This window comes from Gobius niger (genome assembly GCF_951799975.1).
Source record: "Gobius niger genome assembly, chromosome: 4".
Lineage (NCBI taxonomy): Eukaryota > Metazoa > Chordata > Actinopteri > Gobiiformes > Gobiidae > Gobius > Gobius niger.
In genome coordinates, this window is record NC_136855.1 from 14348597 (window position 1) to 14364256 (window position 15660).

At 41.9% G+C, this 15660-nt stretch overlaps 1 protein-coding gene across 4 annotated transcripts in view; it reads right to left on the reverse strand.

Moving 5' to 3' along the window:
- The window catches only part of LOC306961878 (cyclin-dependent kinase-like 5), a 50932-nt gene that overhangs the window by 6091 nt on the left and 29181 nt on the right, over positions 1-15660 (reverse strand). For 3 of the 4 annotated variants that reach the window (XM_079554822.1, XM_079554820.1, XM_079554819.1), the window contains exons 9-19: positions 14348-14450; positions 13576-13662; positions 12709-12789; positions 12259-12434; positions 9617-10132; positions 8955-9328; positions 7547-7878; positions 5709-5810; positions 4653-4755; positions 3770-3980; positions 2029-2134 (exon numbers count right to left, since the gene is read on the reverse strand). In XM_079554822.1, coding sequence (XP_079410948.1) covers positions 2029-2134; positions 3770-3980; positions 4653-4755; positions 5709-5810; positions 7547-7878; positions 8955-9328; positions 9617-10132; positions 12259-12434; positions 12709-12789; positions 13576-13662; positions 14348-14450 — 2191 coding nt within the window. The remainder of the gene's footprint in view (positions 1-2028; positions 2135-3769; positions 3981-4652; positions 4756-5708; positions 5811-7546; positions 7879-8954; positions 9329-9616; positions 10133-12258; positions 12435-12708; positions 12790-13575; positions 13663-14347; positions 14451-15660) is intronic. The other variant, XM_079554821.1, reaches the window with a different exon arrangement.

A 15660-nucleotide genomic window follows, 5' to 3' on the forward strand; every position in this document is an offset into this window, starting at 1 on the left:
GACAGGACCTGGGATCAGCCCGACACAGACACCGCCACTTTTTAAATCATTTAAATTGGTCTTGGAATCACAGGGAATAGTTTCAAAACGGCGCTGATGTTAAATATAGTGGGTAAATTTCCGTCTGTCAAATTAGAGATCGATTAGCCATGTTGTACACCATCAGATCACTCGCAAAAAAAAAAATACAACTAAGGTAAATTTAGATGGCATAGCCTATGAGTGTATGTGGATCTCTCTGGTCACAATTAAAACAATGATTTCATTAACTGTCCACCTCCTTTTTGACAACGTCTACGTTGTTATTTCTCATTCCAGTTTAAATGTTCTGAATATCGGCGACATGAGGCCACAGTTTCAGACCCTCAACTTTGTCCAACAAATGATTTTCTCACATAGTTAGTCCAACTATGTGAACAAGGACTGGTCGTCACTTTTGAAGCATCTCTTCACATGAACAGCCGCTCAGTTCTTTCCGTTTCTGTCTGTCATCCCTGGTTGTAAAAATAGACTTTAAGCTAATATTGTAACAAGCCCCACAGTGATGACAAAAACACTTTAAACACTTATAAATTATAGGTAAAACAGTCCAAATCAGAGCTTTCTTCGTTGCTTTACGCTACCTATCAATATTGTTTGGTAGCCAAAAGAAATTCCCTTACCCATAATGCAACGGGCGACCCGAGATGGGCATTCGGCTCATTCTAGGGGTGTAACGGTTCAGTCTCATGGTTCGGTGCATCACTGTGCAAGTGCAATATAAAAAGTAAAGTTGGTTTTGACATTTTTTGGGAACAAAGCTTTTGAGGCAGATTATGACTAAGATTGGCTCTTACACTTTGTCTGGCGCACTGGATCTATCATTTACCGCAGCCTGGTCATCAACAGGACTTGGAGAAATCTTTACAAAGCCACGCAGATTTCATGTGTTTTTGGAGGATTTAAGTTTGCAGCCTTCAGTTTAGTGTTTAGTGATGATGACGTCCATGCGCCCTGTTTGGATGCGTACACGCATGACACACGCATGACACACGCATGACACACGCATGACACACGCATGACACACGCATGACACACGCATGACACACGCATGACACACGCATGACACACGCCACAGGCTTGAATATTAAGAAATCAAGACTAAACTTTTCACCGTCACTATAGTACGATGCATATCGTCAGATTGCACCGTTACACCCCTATACAGTACATACATAAAACCATGCATAAAAGATGCTCATAATAAAATTCAAGAAAAGCCTCCGTTTTTTTGCCCCTTTTTAAAAGAATCAATGGACCCATCAGTTCTGTTGTAGAACTAGCTAAAACTGTAGCGTGCATCAATGTTTTGCCATCTAAACCATCCATCCATCCATCCATTTTCTTCCGCTTTATCCGGGGCCGGGTCGCGGGGGCAGCAGTCTCAGCAGAGATGCCCAAACTTCCCGATCCACACACACCTCCTCCAGCTGTTCTGGGGGGACCCCGAGGCGACACTAGGCCAGCTCGGAGACATAGTCCCACCACCGTGTCCTGGGTCTTCCACGAGGCCTTGTCCCACTAGTACATGCCTGGAACACCTCCCGCGGGAGGCGACCAGGAGGCATCCGGAACAGATGCCGAGCCACCTCAGCCTTTATACATAAAGTTAAGGTACACTTTATTGTCCACATTGGGAAATTTGCACTTGACCAGTCCTTTAATGCTACTGTGAGCATTGGGACCCATCTCTCGATATAGGTTCATGGACATAATCATCGATCTGAAGGATTACCCTATTGTTTTGGGTTGATGGGGGGAAACAGAGCACCTGGAGGACATGCAAACTCCACATGGGAATTAAATATCCATCATTAAGTTAAAAGCGAAATGTTTTACTTTAAAAACAAAAAGTCAGAGGACTTGACTTCATCTATACAGTAAAGTAAGTGTTATAATGATTGGAGTTTTTTAGTTGCAATTTTTGATTAAAAACTTGAAGAAAAAAAAACCCTCAGTGAGTTACTTTATATCAAAACACGCTCTTACGATCTGAGTTTTCTTCTTTTTCTTCTTCATGGCTCTGAAAAAGCCTTGTTTTTCCTTCTCTTTGACCGGCTCCGGTGGGTTAATGACCAGCACCTCTGCTCCCGGCCTGAGCACAAAGACGGAAAAAATCATTAGCAAGAGGCAGCTGCAGAGAAAATGCTCATTAATGAGTCTGACAGTTTGTTTCAATAGTATTTCTCTCTTTATTTCTTAATAATGATATGGCAAATATGGCAGCCCTGTACTGACATTTCTATTGTGTATGAAAACACTCCAAAACATTAATTTCCCTTTAAAGTTATGCAGTCTTCTTTGGCAAGTAGTTGTGAGCAAGTAACATTTAAAAAAACAAAAAACTAAAGTAACATAAGTAACGTCTAGAGAATCAGGTCGACAGCAGCATTGGAACTAAGATACTTAGTGTTAGGTTATTCTGTCAATCCCAAATAATATTCATATATCATTTATTTTAACAGGGTTACACATCATTTATAGATACAGTTGTACACGTTAATAAAACATAGTTATATAATATGTCTATGAAGTGAATCAGTCTCACATCTCTCCTTGTAAAGGCTTTAATTTGTGTGAGTGCAGTGACATCTGTGAGTGGTTTGACAGCTGTAATGAAAATATGTCAATCTGGAAAATATAAATATCTAAAGGCTCCTTCCTTATGACATGAATTAATAAGACCAGTGACATGGTTATACATAGATATTGATAGTAAAGATAGAACTCTTTTCAACACATTCATTGCCTTGCACCTATTACCTATCATACCTATTTAAACCAGCTGTATTATATTCATTTTATTTGTTTTGTAGGCGTTCCACAGCCTGGGGGCAACAGACTGAAATGACAGGTCCCCTCAAGTCTTATAACGAGTGTTTGGGACGAGAGGATGATTTCCGTCCATCTCACTCCCACAAAAAATCTTTTCCCGTCCCAGTGCGACGTGTGAAAGAAAATCTGGTCGCGTCCTGCTCCCGAAAGAATCAGTCCCACTCACCCGCATGTTTATCAATGTAGTTTTGAAGATGAATTCGGGTTCTTTGGCCAGTAAACGCACTGGCGCACACACGCAGCTGAAATAATCTAGCTAGTACAGCCATGCTATTAGTCTAACCAGCAGCACTATTAAAATAAAGGCAGTTTCCGTTTCATTTCACAGGGGCAGTTGAACATAACACCTCCCTTTAAGATAGCTAGATTGTCCCTTTAAGAGCAGCTGAGGCTCTGTCCTCGTGCAGCACAGTGTATTCACACACGGAAATGAGTGACTGTGGAGTTTTAGTACTTTTTATTTTAGCACCACATCTCCCCTCTGTCCGCACTGCATGCCGTGTATGAGCCATGCACCAAGGCAGGACGAAGTGAAGAAAGTTGCTTTCCCACATCCCAATCACGGGATCAATAGTGAAATGCATTCCCATCATGTGAGAATGAATTGTCATCCTTTATTTGGAACCACATGCAGGTTCTGGCCTGGTTCTGCTCCACTTAGTCTTAAATAGTGCTTTCAAGATGCTAAAAGTTGTTTTGCAATTTTGTGTGTTCTTTCATTCCAAAGGGTAGTGGTGGTTATTGTATTTTATTGTCGTGTTTTGAATTGTATAGTTGCTGTAATTGTGTAACGTATTAACCCAAGACATGGCGAGCCCAAGACAAAATACCCAAGAATTCAGACGGTGGCTTTCTTTGTAACTTATTCCTTAGTACTTGTCTTCGTCTAACTCACCATTCAAAAGCGGTCTGTCGTTTGGAGTGATTGCCCATCTGAACGGGCGCATGGTTGGGGTCTCCCGGCATGACCGCTACTCCAGGTACACCAGATACAACAGACACACCGGGTACCCCAGGCACCCCGGGTACTCCGGGCACCACCGAGCCACGCGGCTGACCCACTCCATCATGGAATGAGGATGAGTTATCCGGTCTGGGAGAGGGAACTGAGGGCAGAAACAATTAAAAAAAGAGTTTTGCTTTTAATCAACAATGACCTTTCTTATTGGTCTCAGTGGTGCAGCCACAAAAGTTATTGTTTGATCCCAGCTAAAGACATTTCACCCATCTTGCATCTATGTAGTGATGTGCAGTGAGAGAGAGTAACTTTACGGAAGAATAGTGTCATAAACAAAAGAGCTCCCTGTAAAGGGAACAATGTTAGTGACCGACAAAAGTAAAGTATTTTGTAGAAGCGATAAAGAAAAAGAAAAAAAAAATGCTTCCATTAATGTTCAAAAGAGAAATGCAGTGCTGTTGAATTATTTTCTGCAAGGGCTTGCTTGTGAGTATTTTGTATTTTTGTAAATGGATTTGAGAGTGCATTATTATTCTGACCAGCACTTCTGTGGGCCAAGAGGACACTTCAAACGAAGGCGAGTGAATACGGGCATAAAAAAATAAATGTGGTCGGGAAAAAAAATGGTACAAACTTGCTTATATTTTGAACGAAATTGCTCAAATTTTTTTGTCATGTACATAAGAAAACATGTCTGAGGCAAAGTGGGAGAAGTGTCTTGCTAAAGGGCGCTTTGGTATGTCAGCCACCCCAGTTCGGAAACTAGAGTTGTAGCCAAGACCACAGTGCCCCTCATTAAGTGAACCCATATTTGCTGTACCTCTGTAGAAGCTGCCAACTCTGCGAGGCATGGACTCAGTGAAGATCATTCGATTTTCTTTGGACACTCCGTCATCCACGTGAGGGTCGTGGTACATACTGACCTGCAGTTACCCCAAAACGTGAAGAAGCATGTTAATAATAAGTATGATTTTTAATGGGATATCCGATTATAGATGAACTTTGAATTATAAAATAGTATAGATGTAGTAAAGACAATGTTAAGCTTTTCAATGGGCCACATTTATACCAGCAACAACAAGCGAGAAGCTTTTGAACAGAAAGAAATAAAGACCGTTTTGAAAAGAACAATTGTGTAGGAAAGAACTAAACAAACAAAGATAAAGAACAGCTCCAATAATCAAGTAAACCAAGTACAACAGCAAAACAAAGCTGTTGTTTAAGATCAGAGGCAGGCAAAGACTGTTTATTGTATGTATGTTTTAAAACATGAATAACATTATTATGGTGGATGAGGAACTAATAGAGCCTAGACTAATAGAGAACTAACCAAGAGGATGTCATGGCCAAAACCGCTAAGATTTTTGAGATTCCTGGCACATTCCATAATAAATAATAATGTCATAAAAAACAGTAACGCGAGAGAAAAAAAAAATGTTCCTGAAAATCAGCAATAACACAAATTGGTGTGAAATTAACGAATCAATTATCCATGGATGTATCCATGTCGTGTTGACAAACATACTGTAATGATAATAAAATAGAGGGCAGCATTGATGGGATTAACATTTGTGTTAATTTCTCAATACAGATAGCTGGACTTCCCTGTGTTATCTGGACAGCAAATATATAATTACTGTATAAATCTATCTTTTAAAAAATCTTTTTAAATACTAAAATATAGCTATTCTTTCTTTTTACTTGTTTCACTACTTCCAATCACAATATGGCCACCACATTTGCCATGGACGGTGGTGACAGGCTCTCTAGTGTTTCCATATGACTCATCAAAAGTGAATGCCAACAAACTACCAGTCTATATGTCCCTAGTGTTGGAAAGTGTACTGGTCAGCAGTGTGAAAGTCATTGCTCGGACCTCATTTTTAGAACGCTGTGTGTGAAAAGCGGCGGTGTTGTCCCGCGAAGACTCTTTGATGGGAGCACAGGGGTGGCTCATGTCTTTAGGGGACGGCTCGCTCTGTCAAAGAGATTCACAGATGCAGGTCAAAGCAGACAGGGGGCAGCAGCGAGCGTGACAATGACGCACAGCAAAAAGACATACGCTTTAGATGCAGCAAAATGTGAACAAGTGCAAAGATCAAGAGTACAGTTATAACCATCCGGGCCTCCGCTAGTCTCCGCATTTGATGTTCTGAGCTTATGAATTATTACAATAAAACAAAGCAATGGCTGTGTCTGAATGTCCACCATATTCCCTAACCCGGCAAGGGCAAACTAAGATCCAGGGGCCAGATGCGGCTCGCCTAGCTCTTCAATCCATGACCACGCCTGATATGCATTGCCTCATAAGGGGGAAAACCCCATTGTTTTCATTGACATAAAGAAAGATAATGCAAAACTGCTGTTATTGTGTTAATATTTTAATGTGTTAAGGCAATTACAGTGTATTTAAGAATTGTAATTGTTTGAAACAACCACATTTGCAACTGGTCTGGCCCACGGGGAGAATGTGGCCCTTGTATCAAAAACTGTGCCCATATCTGCCCTCACCCCTCATTCACTATACAGTATAGACCCACACTATATAGTGGACCAGTGGTTCCCAACCTTGTACCCTTGAAGCCCCCCTGCACATACTGTAGTCCACTGTAGTAGACAATATAGTCAGGTGCAAAGTTGCCTTGTTGCCAGGCTCTGTAGCTGCAGAAAGGAATGAGTGTCCGGCACGCCAGCAGAATGAGTGACTACAGCTACAATAAGTCGCTAAACTCCGGGAATAACGTATTTCTGCGATAAAGACCAACCAAATTCAAGAGGCAGTGGAATATCTATGGATAAACATCAGTCAGATCCGTTTTGTTTCATATGGATTTTGCATGAATGGATTATTGCCTTTTTGCCTGAGAGGGGAGGCTATCGATCATTTAATAGCTCAACCTAAACGTAAGCAGCTAACAGATGTTCACATACACTATATAAAAAGACATTTGCATTTTTGTCTCACTGTCTGACATGAAACCAGAATTTCCTTTTCCTTTTATAGGTCAATTACAATTTTCAAAATGATTTCTATTTGCTTAATGATAGAATTTTCTTTCTACAAAGTCAAAAGTTTACATACACGAAGATTATTTGGGAAAGCCCAGATGATGATGTCATGCACAAGTCTGGTTTATCCTTTGGTGCAATTTCAAGATGAAGGTGCCATGTTCATTGGTTCAAACAATTATACGTAAGTATAAAAAAAAGATGTAAATGTCCAGTCATCATACAGAGAAACAAGTACTGTACCGACATGGGCTGAGAGGGCACTCTGCCAGGAAGAAACTGCACAGGCGATTGCGTTTTATATTAAAAGATGTTACAAAATGTTAAATAATAAAGTACCAATATTAATATAATATTGGTATATAATCTCCCCTGAAGAAATACCCTTAAAATATTAAGTACAAGACTGGGAAAAGTTGTGTCTTTAGGTGCTATTTATTGGAGATGTTGTGGCAGCGAATTAATAAAACGTTCTTTGAAATCTTTGAATAATTGCTGAATCAGTGCAATAATAAAACAAGTTATTGTAAAGATTAGGTAATCCATCTTTTTCAAGGTGAAGGTTTGTATGTGTAAAAAGAAAACTGGCACAAAACCTGAAAATTGAGGAGAAAAAATATGTTAATTCACTTACTGAAGCAAACTCATGTCAAAACCAGATAAAACACTGCATTTGAACACAAAGACGGAGAGAAAGGCACTAACTTTGGTCATGGTGTCAGTGCAGTCCTCCCTGGATGAGCTGACTGAGTGTCCTGTCAGCGTGGTGCGGTGCTGCAGCTGTGGGGAGAGGAGCTGCAGGCTGCTGGCCCGCGTCGGTATGGCTTGTCCCGGGACAGGCAGACCGGGTGCCACTCCCGCGTCCGTGCCGTGGGGTCGGTGGCGCTCCCTCCGCACATACATGGAGTGCCGTTGGGGCCGCTGCTGTGAGGAGAAGGGCGAGGTGTAGCCCAGACCGTAGTGGTAGGACTCATGAGGCGATGGGAGCGTGTGGGTGGAGGATATGCCCCCCGGATCCAGCAGCTCTGAGCCCGCATCTGCCGGGACAAACAGGAAGAGGTCAAAATGTGCACGAGCTGTTTGTTTAAAATAAAATCACAAGCTGTTAATGGCCTTTTCGTTTTTTGTGTAATGTTTTCAGTGTCATTATTATAAGGTAAGGGAATGTCCCACACAGGGCAACCATTTTTGTGGTTCTTCTGTGTCATTTACAACATTCACAACACACATCAGGGCAGCCTTTCCATCAGTAGCAACTCACTGGTCCATTCCCCAGCGTTGGAGTCTGGTTGAATTGTTAACTAAATGTGTGACAGCAGCATGTACTCACAGTTGCTTAAGGAGACTATAGAGACATTTCTCTGTGATCTTTTTTAAATCACATCTTAAATGTCAAAAAGGACACAGTAGAAATAATGATAATGTGAAACAACAATAATGTTAAACACATCTTTATCACAATCAAATACTTTGTGGGTTAGAAAATGCAATATTCATCTGAAACAGTTTCACTTCCTGATTCTCCATGTGAGCTACAATGAGCCCCTTCCACACCTCCTCCTCTTGCTCCCCTTCGCTGTGCAGCTGTTTCAATGAAAAAAATAACAATATATGAATATAACACTCGGCCCATGTGGTTGTAATAAAGTTGTGAGTGTTTTCACTTCACGGTGAGAGGATTAAGCTTAAGCAAGAGACCGAGAGATGAGGAAAGCATTTCCTAGGTAGAGTGGTTTGAAACACACCAGGTTTTTGATTAAAGAACATCATAACATGGTATAAGGACAAGGACATTTACTTTTTAAGCGAACAATGTACACCTGTGATGTTGGCTGTTAAGACGTCTATCGTTATATAGAGATCAAGTACATACATCGGTTTCATTGTAAACGGAACCTTCATCGTTCAGTATAGTGGCAAAAGCAAATTATAACACATTTCATAACTCAGCAGTGCCACTCAAATGACTTCCCGCTGCTGTTTTTTCCACTCACTACAAAGCCTCATGACATAATTAGCATACCCTCCATACAATGCTGCATAGAGGCCTCACCAGTAAATTTTTTGTAGTCCTATAGACAAGACTGTGAACATTGACGGCGGTAGCCCTCACCTGGTGCCACCGATTTATGCCTGGATTTGTGTCTTGAGGAGGAGTCAAGGGTGCTGCTCTCCATTCGCATGTTGCCGCCGCCGCGCGAGGCGGGACTGTGGCCAGAGCGGTCGCTGTGCCTGGCCGATGGGCTACCAGGGGGTCCTTGGGGTCCCGTCTGAGTGTTCAGATCCAAGCAGCTGGTGGGGAAGAAACGTGCCCCTGGTCCCACTGTGGGCACGTTGGCATTTGGGTCGTCTGGGTGCAGCCGTGTGTCACTGAGGTTTCCCACAGATTTGGCGTCACTCAGCGCGCTGTGGCTCTTTGACAGGCTCAGGTAAGAGGCGGAGCTCTTCGAAGAGGAGGACATGGAGCCATGGGCAGAGTCCGCCATGCTGCAAAGGGAGAAGAGGACAAAGGTAAAAGATACTTCTGTTAAAATAGAGCCGTAAAGTAGCTATGCAAATAATCGCTATTTAACATCTGTCTGGTCTTTGTGTTATTAGACAAATAACTACATTTGTTGTTTTGGCGACTGAGACACAGTTTTTGCTAATACAGTTTAAAACACATTATATGTTATATTTGCAAATGTTTCGATTTGATGAAAAAATGGCAACTGATATTAGTGTAAATTGTGGAAATGGTAGAGTAAAACTACCCATAGTACAATTCAAACCCACCTCTGGCTGTGTCCATGACGCCCATGTTTCTCAGCAGACTGGAGCGTGTTGGTCTTCCCGTCCAGATAGGTGTGTCGCCCCGGCTGCTGCTGCTGCTGATGCTGCTGCTGCTGCTGCTGATGCTGCTGCTGCTGCTGTGGCGGCGGTGGCTGCTGCTGAGGCTGGGTCCTGGATGATCCGGTTTTGGTGTGTCCGTACTTTGGCCCATGTCCCGGGTCGGACAGTTTTTGTGAGGGTCCCAGATTGAAGTCAAACTCTTTGTTCTTGTCCTTGGGGCTGAGTAGGTGTGGCAGGATGTTGTTGTTGGCCAGGTCTTTGTTGGAGGTGGCGGATCGGTTCAGGGTCTGGGACAGGTACTGTGTTTTGGGGTGCAGGGTGGGGCTCAGGCTCGACGGCGCCCCCTTGTTGCCGTTGAGGAAGTTGTCGTTGCCGAGATGATGCAGGTCGCCGTGACGAGGGAGGCTGGAGCATTCCTTCGCGTTGGAGCGGCGATGAGAGGTGCTCTTACTGTGGCTCCTGAAGGGACAATAATAATATTCATCAGTGATTAATTTTTGTACCAAGTGGCTGCAATAACTAAAACTGACACTTTAATTAGCACAGCTACAATAAGTCATACAAACTGTCTCAAATCCTCTAATTATTTACCTCGCATTGTCTTCTGCATTCACCACAACTCTGTAAACATGGGGTCTTATTATGTATAAAACACTATTACATCGTTTTAAGATGGATGTTGATATCGAATCTCAATTTATAGTTTAATACATTTTTGAGTGATGTGACTTCATGGATGTTCATAAATGGTCATTTTATGATACCAGTCTTCATTCATTGCTTTCAGTGATGTCTTCTTGCCCTCAAGTGCTCACCTAAAGACACATGTTGCCATTTAAAGTTGCCCTAATCTGAGAATGTTGACATCTGGGCATGAGGTTCAGGAAGACTATGAAATCAGACCCATATAGACCAGGATCAAAAGTCAAAAATTTAACACTGATAGGAGCAATCGGCCATGTTTGTGGCAAGCCGGCCTGATAACTGTGCTTATGATAAGATTTATTTGCTGGTAAATGTAACACAGTGGTTCCCAAACTGTGGTCTGCATACCCTGGGGTTACGCAGGACGCCCCAGCGCACTGGCTCCGCTCATTCTGATCCGAGGAGTGAGGGGAAGGAGACATAGAACTATCATTCCCCTCCTCTGCCGCTCAAACCCGTGGCTTTGTCACATACTGTACATTTAATTCACCAGTGCTGCTAATGTCCTGCGTATGAATTATCTTCACATTTACAAGTTAAAACCAGCGCATTTGGATCTGTAGCTACTAGCGGATTGCCAGAGGGCTGGACGCTCATGTCCAGCTCCAAACCAGTGTCGGATGTTAAGAATGAGTAAGCAGTCCTAATCCACTGGGACAAAGCAAAACACAGCTTCACCCCTTCAAAATAACAGCCTCGATTTAAAAAAATAATCAAAAACTGACATTTTCTTTCAATATTTAAGAAGGCTATTTAATTAGGCCAACATCTGAGTTCAGTGTAATTATGGATAAAATAGATATTCTATTATGTGTGCTATATTCACAGCGTTTTCTATCATGTCAAAGTAGGGTGTAAACGATTGGTCACCCAAAACTTCAGGGGGCACTGCAGTGCCATGTTAGTGTAAAGTAACTTTCTCAACTGGTGGGGCCTTTCCCAGAAAACATTTCATTTAATGTTTATGTTCAGATAAATTACTGGATCACTACTTCAGTCTGTCAAAATGACTGATGTCTTTTTTTTCGGGGGGTTTTCGGTTTATTTAATGCTTATTCAACAACAGGTTTTGAGGATATTTTACATAATATTTTACATTATATCATAAGTCGAACATGTTTTCATTCCAGGGTGACTGTGGGTCCTGACGTCAGACCAGGTGAGAACCACTGCTGTACAGTAGTGTGAAAGCTAAATTTAGTATTTCTTTATTATCACATCAACAGGGATTTGTGGCAGTGAAGAACCAATCGCAATCTCAATTGAATGGTTTGAGAGACTCATCCCGTGAACTGAACATATTCATGAACGTCACAGACCCAGATATACGCGGTCTCAAAAATGTTTACGTTTTTTAGCATTTAGCATTCATTCAGGCTTTTACAACTACTTTATACAGCTCGCCTCATCTCTGATATTTGGCACTGGGAGATATCCATGATATTCCTCTGTTTTACAGTCTAGACACTTTCACCAAACTTGTTCTGATACTTTCCCTGGCCAAAATCTGATAAAAAAAAAAGAGATCTGGCCAAAATGAGATCTTGCCAAAAAAGTGGATTGGCTGAAGAGGTTTGGTTGAATATTCACCAGACCTCACACCTCTAGACTTTTTAATGGGATACCTAAAATACATAGTCTACTCTATGACCTGCAACAGTCACTGAATTGAGAGCAGCCATTGAACGGCAATGCACGAAAATACTAAACACATTCATTTGTGATTCTAACAAAATAATTCAACATTTTTTGTAGATTCTATGCATTTTTGAAAAAGAAATGTATTTTAATAAACACATAGTTTTCAATTATTTAAAGTGTGTGTATGTTTTTTCCCCCTGTATATTTATACTCTGGTGTTGTCTGAGGGCAAACCTGACCTGGTTGGGACAGTGTTCTCCCCGTGATGGTGGGTCTTTCTCTTGGACGAGCGAGGGGGGTTTGGGGAGGTGGGGGGCGGCCTCTCTCGCTCTACCTGCCTTAGTGGCTGGAAAACCGGGTGGTTCAAACTCTGGTCTGTCAGGTAACGCTCCGTCGGGTTTAACAGCAGCAGGTTCTGAGCAAAAGGAAACAAAACAATCATTTAAGTTCAGAATCACCAAAAACTGGTGATAACTAGTCAAAATAAAAATGGCTATTCTCTGCACTGACACGTCTGCAGAAAAACAGAACTCGGTGAAAAATTAAAACAAAATGGGCAGGCAAAGTAAAAATATGTTTAAAATATGGGCCTCAATTCACACTCTCTAAGATCACAGCCATGAGTCATTCCCTTGAGCTTGCAAAGTTTCATATATTTGTGTTGCTGTTGTTGTTGTTGTTTGGAATACCTTCATCAAATCCAGCATCAGACCACTCATGATTCCCTGGTACCTCCTCTCCAAAGTCTGCGGATGAGTTACAGAAGGAAACTGGCGAGAAATGAACACAAAACAGAAAATAATTTAGCAACACACACGCACTGCTTTTATCACACCAGATCCATCAGCATCGCTCTAAACAGGCTTTCACGCACCACGCTAAGCCTTCTGGGATATTTTCTCTAGCTGCTAAAACCCAACACCAACCACCTATCTTTCTCGTGACTCATACCAGGCTATTTGGCATTGGGAAAGCTGCCACTGGAGAAGGGAGAGGCGGAGAAACGAAAAAGTTGATAGTTTATAAGTGTTCTAGATGGATGGCTGTGGCCATTTTTACTACACAAGTTAGAGACACTGATTTTATACGAAGTCACCAAGCAGAAAATTCACAAAGGTTGCTCATGATCCTTTTTGTTGGCGAGCAGATCCTAAAACCCTTTGTTTGATTTTTGAAGCTGAAAAATCATTTTTTTGGTTAACCTAGCATTGATATTTAGCTAATTAAATTTGAATAAATGTGGATGTAGAGAGTTGTGAGAGACCTGCAGTGACCTCCGCAGGCAGTAGTGAGAATGACGCATTATAAAACAATGAAAATGAGCTTTCATATCTATCTGAAGACAAATCGATGAACACACTTCGGGGTCACTTTTCAAGCGTTTTCCCATGTGCGAAATGAGCAGACTTGATGAGCATCTCTTAAAAGGACACATTCACTCATAGATTTACATTTGATAAAAACGCATCTTTAGCATCTGTCCTGATGAATAACCCTCTTTGAGAATTAAAAGGTTCAGTGAGCACAAACTATTGAGCAAAACGAGGACAGCTTACCCTGATGCCGTGAAATCGTGGGTTGTTGTAGAAGAGCTTCATTTGTTCGGCCGGAAGTGGACCAAGAACCTTCTGAATGGTGAAGAGCTGATGGCAGAAAAACACTTTATCACTGTTACATAGAGATAGAAGCACAACTGCAGCGCTCACCAACACAGGCAAGTGACTCACAGGAAAGACGGCCTCAATATTTTATATCAGCTTGACAACTTGTACGGTAAATGGTCTACATTAGGCACTGAAAGCACTTTACATCAAGGAACCACTCGCCCATTCTCACTGTCATTAATACGCCAGTGCACGTGGCATTGGCAAGGTGGGAGAAGAAACCAAGGACACAAGGATTACCTGGAAAAGCATGCGTGTCAAAACAACTAAGGCAGGATCATCAGCATTCTGTACTTTTTGTGTCCCAAATAAAAAAACACATAAACAACTGTGGTGTATTATGTACATGACCTCAGATTCATTATGGGAGAAAATAAGCTTGCTTAAACAACACAAGCCACAAAGACTAGAGAGCAAACAAGTCAAGGTCAAGCTTTGCTAGTAATTAGTACAAATGATCATAACCAGAGAATTGATGAATAACATATTTTAAAATGCTTTCCCTGCAATCTTAAGGTGAGCAATTGTATCACTTTTTTTTTAACCTGCAAAAGCTGGAAGTCTTCTCTTGTGAATCAAAAACAACTTTCCTCATTTCCGCAAATTAGGTTACGGAGCATTGAGTGTCTTTAGTTTAATGGAGCCAGTATTTTGTTGCACACACCTGATCGATCTCGCTCTCTCCAGGGAACAGAGGCTGCCCGTCGCTCAGCTCCCCCAGGATACACCCCACGGACCACATGTCCACCGCTTTACCGTAGGGCGCCCTGGAAATTAGACAAGAAATGTATTAAAAACATGTTGGTTTGTTAAATCGTAATTCCTCTTACTTACATCGGAAAGCTTTGTTTACAGATCGTTTGTATCTTTGAACTTTTTTGCCTAGTGTAAACTTTATTCCCTTCAGTATGTGAATTCAATTCTCTAATTTCTAATTCTTTAAGTGTCAGATGATGTCATGATGTCATTATCATTGACACATACATTTATCTATCACATACAAATATTGACTGTCTTGTAATGATCGAGGTCAGGAAGATTCTGTATGCCTTACTCTTAGTGAAGAGGGAGCTGAGTTGGGGGGCAAAGCTCTCGATTTACCAGTCGCCCTACATTCCTACCCTCACCTAGGGTCAGGAGATTTGGGTAATGACCGAAAGGACCAGATCGCTGGTACAGGCAGCCAAAATGAGTTTCCTTTGCAGGGTGGCTGGGCACAGCGTTTGAGATAGGGTAGGAGCTCAGTCACCCGGATCTTGGAGTAGAGTTTTCTGCTTTCTACTTTTTACAAGGATTTCTACCTCAGTAGACAATAAAATCTTTTCTATATACATTTTACAGAAAAGGATATAATGCCTGTAGTGTAGATGCCCTCTGCTGACAACAGTAGGGAAGGCTGACCAGCATAACGATTAGCAACATGGCGACTTATTTGTGGAGAAAGAAAAGTAGCTTCAATTGCTTACTGTACATAAAAACGACAGCATTTCATTTGTTCAGTTCTGATTATATGATAACAATATCCAAAATCCAGTAATGACATGCCCTAATCTAGTTATCCACTCCCCTTCAGGACAGTGTCATGATCACTCCTGTCACTACTTTGGTCATTGGTTAAAACGCTCTGGAGCTGAGGTGCATAAACTGTGTGCGATCTGGCAGCAGCGCGGCACAAACGCGGATTTGGAGAGAGAGAGAATCGAGTGGGCGGCTTTCAAACAAAACGTCTCGATAAATGTTCCAGGGCTTTACTAAATCAGGCTGCAGCTTCTGTGAGCGGTACTGATGGTCCACTGCAGGAGAAAACCGACGGGACGACACTCGATGCAGCAGAAGAGGAAATATGAGCAAAAACTACAAGATACAAGTATGTGTGGTCTGTGTGTCACTGAGGAGCAACAGCGACATCCCCCAGCGCATTCTGCCACTGTGTCCTTGGGAGAGACACTTCACCTGCCTGTTCAACACATTTGTATT